Source organism: Callithrix jacchus, chromosome 17, assembly GCF_049354715.1.
Source record: "Callithrix jacchus isolate 240 chromosome 17, calJac240_pri, whole genome shotgun sequence".
NCBI classification, from domain to species: Eukaryota; Metazoa; Chordata; class Mammalia; order Primates; family Cebidae; genus Callithrix; species Callithrix jacchus.
The window spans coordinates 43,879,258-43,895,766 of NC_133518.1; the positions used below are offsets into that span (position 1 = coordinate 43,879,258).

Consider the following 16,509-nt stretch of genomic DNA (forward strand, 5'->3'; position numbering starts at 1 on the left):
GTACTCCTCCCATCTTCCCCATGCTGACTCAGTCTCCAGGGTGAGCATCCTAAACCCCACATACGCCGAGATCACCCTCCCTTGCCTGAGCCTACAGTGGCTCCCCATTGCTGACAGAAAAAATGTAAACACCTAAACTACGTGAATAGGTGGCCTCTGATGTGGCCCCTGCCTATCTCTGTGGCACCTTCCACCTTTTTCCTCCTGCAGGTAGACACTCATAGCACTGGCTTTGTTGAAGTTCTGGTGAATCCTGTGCTATTCCTCAGCCCTCCATCATCACTCACACTTTTGGATCTGCCTGGAATGACTTCCCTCTTTCCCGTCACCTCTCCACCCCTGCCTTTTTCCTAGTTGGTTCCTACCTATTTATAAACATTCTACTCTGGCCTCATCTCCTCCAAGGAGCCTGCCCTGACTGCCATTCTCTAAGGTTCTGGATCTCTGGATTGAGACTGAATCTATTCATCACTAATTCTGGGATTTTTTTTTTTTTTTTTGAGATAGTGTCTTGCTCTGCCACTCAGGCTAGAGTGCAGTAGTGCAATCTCGGCTCATTGCAGTCTCTGCTTCCTGTGTTCAAGTGATTCTCCTGCCTCAGCCTCCCGAGTAGCTGGGATTACAGGCACCCACCACTACTACACTGGCTAATTTTTGTATTTTTAGTAGAGACAGGGTTTCACCATGTTAGCCTGGTCTTGAACTCCTGACCTCAGGTGATCCGCTTGCCTCGGCCTCCCAAAGTGCTGGGATTACAGGCGTGAGCCACTGCGCCCAGTGGGATCTTAGGTTAGTTCCCCATCTCCTTCAGTCTTTCATTCCTCATATACAAAATGGGAATATTTATGGTTCCTTTGTCATGTGAGTGTTCTGGGAATCAATACCCATGAAACATTTAGGACACACAGTGTCTGGCACTTGAGGGACCCTCAGTAAATGTTAATGTTCATAGTCATTGTTGTAGTCATCAACTGGATTACAAATGTCTGTTTGTGTCACCGAGGTCCTTGAAGACGGTAAGCGCAGAACACTTCTTTTCATATCTCAGTACCCAGCCTATAATAGAATATTAGCATGTCCATGGAATGATTGTGGAAGTGGCTGCAATTTGAAGAATACTCTCAGACCAGCAGCTTTTCCAGAGATACCCAGTGCCAGAGCTTGACTAGCAGTAGGCTACTGATCTGGAAATTTCTGTTGGAGTGGTGACTCCCTGTCCAGGTGAGGCAGGCCCAGGGCAGGGCAGAGCTGCCCACGGGCAGTGCTGGGTCAGGGATGGTGGCCAGCTGTGAAACCTCTGCTTTTGTCACACTCTCTAGGGAAATGGCCAAGAACAGAAACCCTCACAACTGCTGGGGTGTCACGGGGCTATCTGTGTTCCAGGAGGCACAGGCTAGGCTGTTCCAACTTCCAGAGGAGGCTGAAGGACTGCCTTTTCATACCGGCGTCCACTGTGATTGAGTGGGGGCTACAATGACAGTAGCTCTGCTCTTTATTCAGGGCTCCGTGGGCCAGCACTACCATGTGCTCGCTTTGTAAGGCCAGGTGAGTTTAGAAACTGACCCTGCCTTTCAGAGGGTTCTTGCTGAGGCTACAGTCAGTCACATCTCTCCCTGCCCCCTTCAGGAGGAGCTTCTCTCAAATGAACCTTTGCTTCTCTGAGATCACTTGAATATTTCTATTTTGCATAAACAATACAAATCATTAACTGTTCATGTTTCTTTTTTCTTTTTTTTTTTTTTTGAGACAGATTCTTGCTCTGTTATCCAACAGGCTGGAGTACAGTGGGGCAATCTTAGCTCACTGAAACCTCCATCGCTCAGGTTCAAGCGATTCTCCTGCCTCAGCCTCCTGAGTAGCTGGGATTACAGATGAGCACCACCACGCCCAGCTAATTTTTGTATTTTTAGTATACATGGGGTTTCACCATGTTGGTCAGGCTGGTCTTGAACTTCTGACCTTGTGATCTGCCTGCCTTGGCTTCCCAAAGTGCTGGGATTACAGGTGTGAGCCACTGTGCCCGGCTCATGTTTCTTGGGCCTTTAAGTAACAATGTAAGATGAAATGACCTCCACACCTGCTTTCTAATTCCACCCCACCCAGGTTTCCACTTTCCTTTTAAATTTGTATTTCACAAGGTCTTAAGTTTTTGTTGACTTTTTATGCTTTTGAAATGCATTCTTGCATCCTTCAGTACCTTTAGGCAAATAAACAACAGAGCAGCCAACTAACACACAAACGAGATATAACAACTTCCTGCAGGAAGATACTGAACATGTGCCTGCTTCTGTGTAGTGGACCGCTTATACGCAAGGACTTGATCTGGAAGTTTTGGAAGATGGCCGCAGAAGTCCACAGTGGAAGTAATGGTTACTAATCTCCCCCCAGATCTCCCATCTCGTGGCTGCACTTTGCCGTGGAGCCATTTCTGTGCAATGTTCCAGGAAGCTCCATTTCCCGCTGTGTGCTGGCACTGGGCAGGCTGGGCATCATGAATCACTGTCTTATTGGGGGCAATGCCAGTTCCTGCCTTACCTTTATTCCTTGGCCAAGGCTTTCCAAGGAATTAATATCCAGCCCTTCCTTGCAGGCCTGAAGGCAGGAAATCACCTTCTGGCTTTCCATTTTGCCAGGGCGGATGGTGAGACTGGCCAGGCTGCCATGAAAGAACTGAGTAAACCGTGGTTTGGTGACTTCTCCTCCTGAAAACCAAAACAAAAAACAAAACACCGTCATTTTCCCTGTGGAGACCAGGTAGGAAACAGCACCTCAAGGCACCACTTGGCCATGCAGCCAAAGATACCCTGACTGTCTGTCCCCTGAACCTGAGCTTTTCCTTCTCAGTGATGAACACCTTAGCCAGAATCTCAGTAAGAAGTTACATGCTGCTAATGCTCTGGCACTCCCTGGCTGCACCAGATTTAGGAATCCTGGCAGTTCTGAATTTTAAGGGTTATTTTCAAGGGTACACTGTCTTAGGAGATTGGAGGAGTCTCATGAGTGAAAATAGGAGGGAGAAGGAAGATGTTATTGATTAAACTCCAGGCCTACCTTGTGCCAGTCTCTGCCAGGAACTTCATCTGAACAAGCCGGCAAGGATGTGGTGGCATTGTTTTCACCTGGCAGGTGCAGAGCCCTGAGACTCAAAAACATGACTTTCCCCAGGACATATAGCTAAACGTTGGAGCTGATGCTCTAGTTCTAGGCCGTCTACCTCAAAGCTGGCATTTGCTTCCCTACATTCCACTGAGAGCTTGGCATGTGACTGAGGAATCCTAGAAACGCTCATTTATGAGCTCTGCCTTTCTCATGATGTGTCGATTTCACACGTGCTTAAATTCAAGGCCTTTGACCTAAAAGGACTTCCTGATTCCATTCTATCTTTGGCTTTCCCCTCATCGCCTGCTTTCTGTCTGCTACCACACTCTCTCCTAGCTGTGCTGAGGCCTATGGGAGCTCAGGTCCACTTCTACCCACGTGTGTGTTCCAAGTGCTTGTGTTGCAATGCCAGCTTGAAATCCACTTCCTCCTCTTTTCTCCCTGTTTTCCAAATATGGTGTCTGAGGTCCATTTGAAGCCTCACCTCCCCAGGAGACCTCTGTCACTAACCTAAGCACAGGCCCCTTCCATCTCTGAGCAACCTCCACAGCCTGGATCTTGTACTCCTGTTTGTTCAGAGAAGAATAATGCATAGAAAAGATGGACCTGGGTTGAATTCCAGCTTTGCTAGTTTGCCAGGAAGGTTTCATAAGCTCCCTGGGCCTCTGTTTGCTCCTAGGCACACTTCTGGGTTTTGCCTCCAGGTTCTCCTGGGCTCTCTTGGTGGCTCCTTCAGTTTCCCCAATGTCTGGCTCTTGCAACCCTGGTCAGCAGCTTCCCCAGCCCTCTTTGCTGCTAGCAGTTGCTAAGAGTGTGCTCCTACGAGACACCTTCCTGTGAAAGGCTTCTCCGGCTCCCTAGAGGGCAGATTTCCAACAAATGACATCCCTGCAACTTCTCTGCTATTTTTCAAGCCATGCTGTGCCAACAAAGTCTAGACCTCAGCTTGGGGATAGGCAGGTTTTCCCTGGGATGCTCTATCTCAGCCCTGAGTAGTGGATGGTCCTTATAGATTCTATTCCTGTGTTCTTTAGAGTTCTTACCCACTAATTCCATGTTGCTCTAATGCCCTTATTCATTTTTTTTCTGTTGAAATTATAGTTTTCTCTCTCCTGATTGGATCTAGATCCATATACCTTCCACACCTGCCCCTATGCTTTTGCTTAAACCCATTCCTCTTCACACTGAGACATCATCCCCAAATAACTCACATTAGGCAAATATCACAGTTCCTCAAGGCCCCTTAAGACTTCTGTTTCCCGATGTGCATGGAAACCCTTCATGATTCCCCTCTGCCCACCATGTGCCTCCCTGACCCTCATACCCTTTCCCTGCCTGGAGCCCCACCCCACCCTGATCCATTTTAGCATACCCCTCACCACCTGGCATTGCTAGCTAATTGTTTACAGGTATGTGTTTATGTTCTCCGTAGCCTAAAATACAGTGTTTCTTAGCCTTGGCTACACATTTTTATCATTTGGAGATCTTAAGAAAGACAAACTGATGCCTGGTGCTGGGCTACATCCCCAGGGATTCTGGCTTAATTGGTATGGGGAGTCTTGAAAACATCTCAGGTGAATCGAATGTGAAGTCAAGGTTAAGAACCACTGGGCTACAGCTTCTTGTGGGGTTGGGCCTTGCGCACTCCTCTTGTGATCTCTATCCTTTGTGTACCCACAGCCTTAGTCTCATTGCTCTGTGCACACTGGTCTAATTTATTAGTCAGAGTCTTTCTCTCCTGAATGGCAGGGATCACTCATGCATTATTCATTTTAATGAAGACAATCCTGAGCAAGTTTTAGGGACTGAGTGCTGCGACAGGCACTTTGTGTAAGCCGGCTCATTTATTCCTGTCAACAACACTGGGCATCTTGTGTCTTCCTGGCATCCTGCACCATGCCTGGCACACAGCAGACGTTTTGTAATTGTTTGCTTGAATTGAAGGAGATGGTGAGTTGAATATCAGCAGAGTGGTGGGCATTGCTGTTCCTTCCAATATCAATCTCACTCCTTCCCTTTTGCAAAGGCAGTTCTAAAGTTTAAGGTATTGACTCGCGCTCCAGAGACAGACTCTCTTTACTTCAAGCTAATTAGATTATTCCATCCCTATTACACCCGTGATAGATTGAGAGGTGGACGTGGGACCTAGGATGAAGCCATCACCTGGCAATCAATAAGTCACAGGAATTGATCCAGGAAGAATCATGAGACCAAATTGAGGCCAGTATCATGAGATAAGCTGATTGTCAACTTCTGTATAAAAAGCTTCAAGTTTCCCTCTTAAAGTTTCTGGAACAAACTATTGCTCTCTTTCCTGGAGACAGTTATGGGAAGATGGGAGGTTGGCTGTTGAAGCTATCTTGCCAGCAGACTGGCGATGACCAAGGCCCTGCATGGAGGAGGGAAGTGCCAGGAGAGCCCCAGCAGGGAAGAGTGGCGCCTGAGCTGCCCTGCTCTGCCTTGGAATGTTCTCAGCCTGGGGTGCCACTCATCCATCTTTATGGATTTTGACCCACAGTGTTGTTACTTGCCACCCAAAGCATCTTTACTTTGGAAATAAAAGAATAAGTTTATTTTGAGGTACTCAGTTTACAAAAAGCTCTAAACAGATTTGGCTTTGAGGAAATGGCTGAGATGACCCATGGCTGTGGGGAAGCTAACTGGGATTTTCTGATTTAAATCCTCAATGCTCCCATGCATAAAATGCTCCTTGAAGCCATTAGCACGTTCCTGTTCCAGCAAAGGAGCATCTCTGTTGATCTGCAGGCAGAGGGTGTGAGCCTGTGTGTGGATGGTGGCACTGCCACTCTTCAGGGCAGGTGGTCATCTCATTTCAGCCTCCTTCTCCTTGGAGCAGCAAATTCAACAACAACTATTATTTACTGGGCATGCAGTATGTACCAAACACCATGTGACATACTCAGCATACATTGTTTCATGGAATCTTCATAAAACTGCTGGGAAGTAGATACTCATCTATAGTTACAGATGAACACATTTAGGCTTAGAGAAGGGAAGTAGGTGACCAAAGGCCATACCAGTACAAAGTGGTAAAGTGTATGTTCCTATAGTGTGAGTACATCCACCCATGCCCAGAACAGAACCAGCTGAGGTTGCCTGGTGGTGCCAGGCAGCCAGGCCTAGAATGAGACTGAGAGAAAGCCCACTGGGATCTATCCTCTAGCCCTCTGCAACTGCTCACTCAGCAGCTTTAGCTTCGAAGGCCAAACTTTGCCACTGTTTTGAATGCTAAGACAGTTTCCTACCAGCCATCTTCTCTCAGCAAAATACACTCATGTTCTATATGTTGACTCAATATCAGATGTGTGATATACTCTATCAGGGAAATTGATTCAATGAGCATTTTTCAATAGGAGGCCAGTATAAAATTTGGAATTTATTTGCACTCGGGTGGTTGTGATGCAGGATTTAAAACAAAATAAAAGACACATTTAAAATCTCTTTCCTTTGAATATCTAGAGTGTCTGCATAGACCACATGACTCCTTTGTTGGTTAGACATAAACATGCTTTTGAATCATCTTAAGGAAAAAATACCTGATATTTTTTTCTATAAAGAACCTTCTTTAAATGTTTGCAAACATGATTTTGGATTCCTGAGGCTAGATCTGCACCCATTTTTAAAGCATTTTCTGTGTGACTGGCCTTCTGTTAGATTCAGTTAATTTAAGAGGTGAACCATGGTCTTCAGAAGCTTACATTTATTTGAGAGAATAACATAGGCACTGAAAATAAAATAAAAATATGAGTAAATTGCCAATATGATAGATGTTCTAAGGCAGGACATGATTCATTTCCGAACAATTGATGTAGGCAATGTGTCCAATACGTAAGAGGGAAAAAAATAACCATCATTTGTTAGACTCTTGAAACATGACAAGTTCTTTCACATGCTACTTTATTTAATCCTTAAGCAGAGGGATTATATTTTTGAAGTCTTAGCTTCTGTTCTCTTAATTTTTCCTAGTTGTTTCTTCTAGCTTACCTTCCATCTAAATATACCCTGGCTTTGAGCTCATTGTCCCAAGGGGGGGTCATGGCAGAGAGAAAAGTAGAAGGGGCCTGGAGTTGACTCAATGCTGAAGGAAAATGTTCAATTCTACTGGCCCTGTGGACACAGACTGGCTTAAGCAGCAACTCCCAGTAACTAGTATCAAGTTTGCTAGAATATGGTTGTCTTAAAAAACAGTTGTATGTAGCAAACACGATTTAATGCAGCCTGTCTTATTCTGAGTCAGAGTTTGCATCAGGAATGAAGAGCTACACACTGATTCCTCCAGATTCCTTTCATTTGAAAGGTGGGCTCATGCATGATAAATACAGCTTTTGAACCAGTGTCTCTCTCTTCTAAGTATATTTTCAGGTAAAAATATGCATGCATTGGCCAGGTGTGGTGGCCTTCAATCCCAGCACTTTAGAAAGCCAAGGAGGTCAGATCATGAGGTCAAGAAATCAAGACCATCCTGGCCAGCATGACAAAACCTCGTCTCTACTAAAAATACAAAAATTAGCTGGGCATGGTGGCACATTCCTGTAGTACCAGCTACTTGGCAGGCTGAGGCAGCAGAATCACCTGAACCCATGAGGCAGAGGTTGCAGTGAGCTGAGATTGCACCACTGTACTCTAGCCTGGTGACAGAGTGAGACTTAATCTCAAAAAAAAAAAAAAAAAAGCTATGTAGTGTGAACATACTAAGTATCTTCCTGTGTAAAGTGTGTTCAGGATGCTGTTGTTTTTTCCAGCTGTCATTCCCATGGCTATTGAGTCTGAGAAACACACAGAAAGGAGTGGGGCCATGTATCTTCTTTGCTGGGGTTTGATGCTTCCCTCTGTATGGCTGCTTCCTGGGGATGCCCCTTGATGAACACAATTTCATGGATACTTGGGTATCAATTGTATGCAATGCAAATAACGAGACCATCTGAAATCTTGCTTTGTCTCACTTCCTCATTTCAGTGATGGAGATACCTATGGAATGCAAAAGACTAAGTGAAGTGTGTAATAGACCTCTATAAGTGCAGCTTTAAAACTCTGTCCATACAATCCAGGGGGAATGCTTACACAGCTGTAGGCTGCAGGTGGCTTGTGGGGACAGATGACCTGTCATTGTGGCTGGCCATGACACACTCCCACAGGCTTTCTCAATGCTTTCACTTTTATGAACCTGCCTCTGCAGCCTTTCCAGCAAATGTTTGTGTAGCATTATTAGTGAATGAAACATACAACTTAGGGATGACTACAAATGTCAGCTCTCTGGGGCTGAGAAACTGAATTCATGGAGTTGGAAGGGCTTTCATATATCACCTAGACTATTATTTTGTTCTACACGTAAAGGAACTGAGGGCCTGAGAGAGGAAGATGCTGACTTCAAAGATCTAGAGCAAATAAGCAGCATTGGAAGGTTCTGAAATTCTCTACTGACTCCAAATTCACCCCTCCCCTTATTCAACATGATGCCTGATGGGCCTGTAGTTGTTGTTAGTCCTTAGCTTGACTCTGTCCAATCTCTGTGAAAAATCCCAAGGGAGTTTGGGTCAATCCAGAATCCTCTGGCCTGCCTTAGTTGGCTGTGGTGGTCCACCGGTATATGGAAGAGTGAGGCCTCTGGAGTGAGAACATACAAAGCCACAATGAGGGTTCTGCATCTCTATTTACAGGCCTACAGGAGTGAGATCTTTGAATAGATCTGCATTCAAATCCAGCTCTGTATGACTCACAGCAAGGTACTTATCATCCCTGAATCCGTTTTCTCATTGGCAAAATGGGGGTCATACTTAGGCTATGCGTCAGGTTGTAAAGACTAAATGAGAACACATGTAAGATGCTCAGCACTGCCCTGGCTGTATACAACTCAGACTCAGCAGCCAGTGATACAGAGCAAAGAGCCAAGGAACCCCAGGATGGGATATATCAGGTGAATTTTCTTTCTCTCTTTTCAGGGTCTCTTTCCCTCTCCACTGTGTGTCTCTTAGAGACCATACTGTTTTTGTTTTCAGACCCTTGTCAAATCTAATTAATCACATCTTCAAAATATGATACAAAGTTAAAAGTATAACTCAGTGATACCATGTTTCCAAACATGATTCACTGAACTTTAAACTTGATTTTAATCTGTATTATCTTCAAACCAAATGCACCCCCATGTCAAATGGACTCCAGGACCTAAAACAATCTTTCCTTGATTTTTAATGTGGACAATATTAAGAGACATCTTTCTAGTTACTTCTGTGTGTGCCAGAACATAAGCCACATGCCTTTGTCAGAATAGCCTCAAGAATAGGATATAATTCAACAAATGTTAATTATCAATCTTCTATATAGGTCCTGAAGTCAAGGAAGGTGAGGAGAGGATCTCTCAGAGCAGCTAGCCCTTGCCTCCTACAAACTCTTGACCTAATAGGGAAGAACCGCATTAATAACTCCATTGAGATGTTTCACAGAGTGAGTTCTATGGCTGCATAAGATTGAGGAACCTGAATCAAACTCAGATTGCTTTACTGGAGTGCTTTTGAGAACCTTATTTTAATAAGTGAACAGGCAATTATGACCCTCAAATGTGGTGGTTTAGGAATGGCTTATGCTGTTTCCCCAACTTGACCTTGGCCTTTTTGTGAAGGGGTAGGACTGGAGCTTCATGAAGAACTCCTTGGAAAACATGACCTGAATGTAAGGCAGACTATGCTAGAATGTGCCTCTTTTTTCCTGCTGTAGACACCCTAGGGACTCAGGATAATTTCAACACAGACTTTATTAAGAGAAGTTTGTATGAAATTAGATCAAGCTTATTAAGTGGAGGAATGCACTCTAAGCCTCTGTACTAATGCTATTGTCTGGCAAGAAAAAAAAAAAGACCTGAAAATGTGCAACCACATGATCTCAGGACTATATGAGGCTCCAGTTTCCCTATACCCACGCATCATACATTACTGCTTACTGCAACTCTCAGGGGTTATTTCTACCTTTTTATCTCTTTTTGGCCATTCCTATTCTTTGCTTGGCTTCTCTCAAAAGCCATAATGAGGGTTCTGCATCTCCATTTACAGGCTCTAATATTTAGAAACAGCTTCTCTACATCCTACTGCCTTATTTGTCAAGTAGAGAGTGGGATTCAGCAACACCAGGGTCCAGGGTAGAAAACCTTTCTTATCTAAGACTAGAGGGAGGTGTCATAGTAGGAGTAGGCAAGGCTGGACACTCTAGGAGGGTCACAGCCCAGAACACTGGAGGAGCGCCCCCTGGCAGAGGCAGGGACCGAGGCAGTTACTAAAGGGGAGTCACAGGTAGCCTGCCCTGAGGTGAGATCTCCACCAAGAATAGATGAGGATCAGGCAAGGAGCAGGGTGGTAGCTTTTTGAGAAAGTGCTTAGAACAGTGCTTATTCAAACTTGCTTGGCCTTTTCTTCCTTTTTTTTTTTTCTTTTATCGCATTTTAGGTTTTGGGGTACATGTGAAGAACATGCAAGATCGTTGCATAGGTACACACATGGCAGTGTGATTTGATGCCTTCCTCCCCATTCACCTATATCTGGCATTTCTCCCCATGCTCTCTCTCCTCACTCCCCACCCCCCCGCTGCCCCTCCCTTATTCCCCCCAACAGACCCCGGCGTGTGATGCTCCCTCCCTGCGTCCATGTGTTCTTATTGTTCAACACCCGCCTGTGAGTGAGAACATGTGGTATTTCATTTTCTTGTGTCAGTTTGCTGAGAATGATGGTCTCCAGGTTCATCTATGTCCCTACAAAGGACACGAACTCATCATTTCTGATTGCTGCATAATATTTCATGGTGTATATGTGCCACATTTTCCGTACAGTCTATCATCGATGGGCATTTGGGTTGGTTCCAGGTCTTTGTCATTGTAAACAGTGCTGCAATGAACATTCGTGTGCATGTGTCCTTATAGTAGAACAATTTATAATCCTCTGGATATATACCCAGTAATGGGATTGCTGGGTCAAATGGAATTTCTATTTCTAGGTCCTTGAGGAATCGCCACACAGTCTTCCACAATGATTGAACTAATTTACACTCCTACCAGCAGTGTAAAAGTGTTCCTATTTCTCCACATCCTCTCCAGCATCTGTTGTCTCCAGATTTTTGAATGATCACCATTGTAACTGGCGTGAGATGGTATCTCAATGCAGTTTTGATTTGCATTTCTCTAATGACCAGTGATGATGAGCATTTTTTCATATGTTTGTTGGTCTCATGTATGTCTTCTTTTGTAAACTGTCTGTTCATATCCTTTGCCCACTTTTGAATGGGCTTGTTTGTTTTTTTCTTGTAAATCTGTTTTAGTTCTTTGTAAATTCTGGATATCAGCCCTTTGTCAGATGGGGAAACTGCAAAAATTTTTTCCCATTCTGTTGGTTGCCGATTCACTCTAGTGACTGTTTCTTTTGCCATGCAGAAGCTGTGGAGTTTGATTAGGTCCCATTTGTCTATTTTGGCTTTTGTTGCCAATGCTTTTGGTGTTTTGGTCATGAAGTCCTTGCCTACTCCTATGTCCTGAATGGTTTTTGCCCAGATTTTCTTCTAGGGTTTTTATGGTGTTAGGTCTTATGTTTAAGTCTTTAATCCATCTGGAGTTAATTTTAGTGTAAGGTGTCAGGAAGGGGCCCAGTTTCTGCTTTCTGCACACTGCTAGCCAGTTTTCCCAACACAATTTATTAAACAGGGAATCCTTTCCCCATTGCTTGTTTTTTTCAGGTTTGTCAAAGATCGGATGGTTGTAGATATGTTGTGTTGCCTCCGAGGCCTTTTCATTAATGGCTAACACAAAATAGTTAAAACAGTCACTCTGGTCATGATGGGGAGAAGTGCCTTGGACCTCCATGTGCTGCAGCATTTCCTGGAAACCCCAGGGCTCCCTCAAAGCACTGGTCTGGCACAACTGGCAGCCTGCCTGACTCACTCCCTTGCACAGTTGGGTTATAGTACCTGGGTGATCAGGCCCAGTTTAGAGGTCCAGAAATGAGGCAGATGTGAGTATATAATATTTATAGTTTATGAGTAGAACTTGAATTTTTGTTCTTAGAAATGGGATAAGTAGCCTGTAATTCCAGCACTTTGGGAGGCCAAGGCAGGCAGATCATGAGGTCAAGAAATCAAGACCATCCTGGCCAACATGATGAAGCCCCATCTCTACTAAAAATACAAAAATTAGCTGGGTATGGTGGTGGGTGCCTGTTAATCCCAGCTACCCAGGAGGCTGAGGCAGGAGAACCACTTCAACCTGGGAGGCAGAGGTTGCAGTGATCCGAGATTGTGCCACTGTGCTCCAGCCTGGCAACAGAGCAAGACTCTGTCTAACCATCTCAAGCCAGTTAGAATGGCAGTCATTAAAAAATCTGGAGACAACAGATGGTGGAAAGGATGTGGAGAAAAAGGAACACTTTTACATTGTTGGTGGGAGTGTAAATTAGTTCAACCATTGTGGAAGACAGTGCAGTGATTCCTCAAGGATCTAGAAATAGAAATCTCATTTCACCCAGCAATCCCATTACTGGGTATATACCCAAAGGATTATTAGCTATTCTATCATAAAGACACATGCACACATATGTTCATTGCGGCACTGTTTACAATAGCAAAGACCTGGAACCAACCCAAATGCCCATCGATGATAGACTGGACAAAAACAATGTGGCACATATACACCATAGAATACTATGCAACCATAAAAAATGATGAGTTTGTGTCCTTTGTAGACACATGGATGAACCTAGAAACCATCATTCTCAGCAAACTGACAAGAACAGAAAACCAAACACTGCATGTTTTCACTCATAGGCAGGTGATGAACAATGAGAACACTTGGGCACCGGGAAGGGAACAATACTCACAGGGCTAGGTGGGGCGGGGGGGGGTGGCGGGGGGGGCTGGTGTGTGGAGGAGGGGAAGGGATAACACCTGGAGAAATGCCTGACGTAGGCGATGGTGGAGTGGGGGGATGGAGACAGCAAACCACCATGGCATGTATGTACCTATGCAGCAGTCCTGCAGGATGCAGGACATGCACATGTACCCCAGCGCCCAAATACAATAAAAAAAAAAGGGGTAAGCAGGAAATCTAAGGAACAGGACAGATTAATTTAGTCTTTTAAATGATTTTTTCCCTTGTGACCCATAGAGAAATAAGGAACCTGGTATTTTTCTAAAGCTAGGAGCATCTAGCTCAGCCACGGGAGAGGGTCTTACTCCATCCTGAGAGTACTTCGTTATCCTAGATGCAGAAGTGATAGCAAAGAGGTGCACGCTAGCCACAGCTACACAGAGGAAGGGGACCTCTTTTGTGATGCCAGGTTCATCCCGATTGCACAAACCTTTCCCTACAATGAAGAGAGAGGCTACTTGCTCTAGGCCTTTCTGGTAACATTTCTTTTTTTTTTTTTAAATTTTTTATTGGATTATAGGTTTTGGGGTACATGAGCAGAGCATGCAAGACAGTTGCGTAGGTACACACATGGCAGTGTGCTTTGCTTTTCTTCTCCCCTTCACCCACATTTGGCATTTCTCCCCAGGCTATCCCTCCCCACCTCCCCCTCCCACTGACCCTCCCCTTTTCCCCCCAATAGACCCCAGTGTTTAGTACTCCCCTCCCTGTGTCCATGTGTTCTCATTTTTCATCACCCACCTATGAGTGAGAATATGCGGTGTTTCATTTTCTGTTCTTCTTAAGTGTAAATGAAGTCTCATTTTTTTTTTAATGCTAGAATAAATACCAATGGAAATGAAGTTTCAGTGATTATTTTGGCTTTCAAATTGGCTAAACAGACAAGTAGTCTAATTGGGGCTGCAGAACACTGCCCAGCCACAGTGCTAGAGCCAGTTCAGGAGATCCCAATAAGCTGCTATTATCAAACCATTTTCTAATTCCCATTGTTAAAGCCTCATTGGAAGTTCCACAGATGGGAGCTAGTTCCTTTGCCAACCTCAAAAGCACCTGAAACACTCCCCACAATTGCAAGCCCAAAGGCAATTAGAGGTTCACACAGAGCGCTTATACTATATACATAAGTGGACTTCAGAAGGTTTAGAAGCATGCGGAGATAAGGGCTGTATCACAGGCCATTAATTTCACAGCATCATGTCTTATCAAAAGATCTTTTGATATGTTCATCCAAGACAAAAATGTGGCTTCAAGGAGGGTGTGAGTATTTGTGGGAATCCAAGCTCTTTAACAAAGAAGTGTGGTGTCCCAGGGTTTAGTCTCAACTCCTTTTCCCAGACTCCACTGCTGGTTCACATACATTCCAGTGATAAGGAATCCCAAATACATGTGTGCCCAACTTCCCTGCCATAGCATATGGTGTTGCCTCCATTACCTTCCTAGTGAACTGTGATACATTCTATAAAGCCTAATTTTAAAGATTTTAAGAATTTTTCCTCTGCTGAAAATTCACCAATGGGTTGTCATTTCTCTAGAGAAAATACTCAGATCTTCCAGTGGCCCAAAAGATTGCAGGATCAGGTTCCTACCTACGTCTCAAGCCCCACCTTCCAATACTTGTCTTCTGACTATTTTCCAGCTTCGTTTACTTTTCTGACCATCAGTGAACCTGTGAGGTCAGGGTCTATATGTGAGGGTTAGTCCTGAGGAAGGAGAAAAAAAGTCAGTGCGTGCAAGGAGCCATGGGAAAGCCAGAAGCTAGAGCATGCTATGGTCCTGCAGGCTGTCTGCAATGTTGGTCTTAGATGAGAGGATCAGAGGAGGGGATAGGGAGATGTTCTAAAATTTACACCATCATTCAAGCAAAACGTGCCAAGTACACTAGATGTGCCTAGCATCTAGTCCTTACAGGAATTCTGTGAGGTGGGTCTTACTCTTATTTCAGAGATTAAAAGTAGACTACAAGCTCCAGGAAGCTAAGAATCCTGTTGGGTCCACACAGCTAGTAGACAGCAAGGCTGGGATTTGATTCAGGGTCCTTTCTTTAACTGTAAAGCTGAAACTCTTTTTTATTGTTCCTTGGTGGGTCACTTAGGTTTTATATAATAAAAGATTAGCAAGGTTTTATATAATAAAAGATTAGCAAGGGGAATGCAGCGTTCTTGTGTGTTTTCAAAAATGTATTCCAGGGTTGTCAGATGTCTCAGAAGGTAAAGGGTTTGTAGCATTTATATCAGTGTACATCAGCTCCTGCCTTTTTCCAAACGTAATTACATAAGCAAAAGGACCAATTAGCAATAGAGAGACAGTGAAAAAAGCATAGGCACTGGAGGCTTGAGGTTGGCCATGTTCAACTGAGTGACTTTGGGTAAACTTTTCTCTGAGTCTCAGTTGCCTTATCTACAGATTGTGATAAATAACATTTTCTTTCAGAACTGTAAACACCCCATGTGTATAAAAGGCCTTCTGGCAACAACACCTTTTAAAGTTTCCACAAGGAAATGACATAAAGCACTTCTGCTCACAGTTAATTGGCCAAAGCAAGTCCCATGACGACACCTAACTCTAAGGAAGATCAATCCTAGCATATATCTGGAAAAAGAACCAAAAGTACTTGGTGAACACCTTTGTCATCATTCTTTCTACCACATTCTTTGAAAATCGATGTATACTTGGATTTCCTGTTTGAAATCATTATTTTTGGAATGGCTTTTAAACAAATTATAATAATATATTATAATAGTGCTGCTATTTATGGAGTGACACTGCCCTCTCCAGATGTGGCCTAAAAGGATACTAAGGAAGGAAACATCTTCGAGGGAATGGAATAAAGGGCCACAAATAATATTTCCCACCCTAAGGGAGGGATCCTTATAACATCTGGCCCAAGGGATTCCAGAATTGCTGCGGACCAAAGACTGCTGTATTTCTGTAATTACCCCATTTTCTTAATGAAAGTTTTCTGGTTGTTCTGCCTCAGTCTACTGTTGTATGGTGTGTGCATACATGCACATCTGTACATGCATGAATGTGTGTGTGTTGGCAGGGAGGGCATGGTGGTTGCATTGGTGGAAAGTAATTTGTCCTATTCATATATAGGTCTCCATATCAAATGCAGCTACATCTTGGCCTGCTATAAGCCTCTGTGCATCTCACCATGATGAAGAGATCACTTGGAATCACTTGGAGAGCTTGGACATTGAGGCTGGAACCAGGAAGAGGTGAGAATTTGGGCATGTCCCACTTAAGGAAGGATGAGAGTATTTTCCATGTGGAAAAGATAGCTAAATAAAAATCCGTTGACCTGGTGGACAAACTATGGTGTTTATCAATGTTAATAGAGTATTTTACATTTTTTTTCTAGATACAGTGTACATTTCAGTTTCCTGCCCTGATGTAGTTAGATGTGGCCTTGTGACTTGCCAATGAAATATGAATAAAAATGATTGGTGTCACTTGTAGGTGGAAACTCTAGGAGTTTGTTTACAGTTTTCCAT

At 44.1% G+C, this 16,509-nt stretch overlaps 1 protein-coding gene and 1 long non-coding RNA gene across 6 annotated transcripts in view; one reads left to right on the top strand and one right to left on the bottom strand.

Moving 5' to 3' along the window:
• Positions 1–16,509, top strand: part of LOC118148765 (uncharacterized) — a 393,523-nt gene that overhangs the window by 350,651 nt on the left and 26,363 nt on the right. For 2 of the 3 annotated variants that reach the window (XR_008477323.2, XR_013528610.1), the window contains 2 exons: positions 8,778–8,843; positions 15,446–16,233. This is a non-coding gene — a long non-coding RNA (uncharacterized LOC118148765). The remainder of the gene's footprint in view (positions 1–8,777; positions 8,844–15,445; positions 16,234–16,509) is intronic. The other variant, XR_013528609.1, reaches the window with a different exon arrangement.
• Positions 1–16,509, bottom strand: part of CLSTN2 (calsyntenin 2) — a 669,035-nt gene that overhangs the window by 26,558 nt on the left and 625,968 nt on the right. For all 3 annotated transcript variants that reach the window (XM_002759542.6, XM_078354097.1, XM_078354096.1), the window contains one exon: positions 2,536–2,702. In XM_002759542.6, coding sequence (XP_002759588.1) covers positions 2,536–2,702 — 167 coding nt within the window. The remainder of the gene's footprint in view (positions 1–2,535; positions 2,703–16,509) is intronic.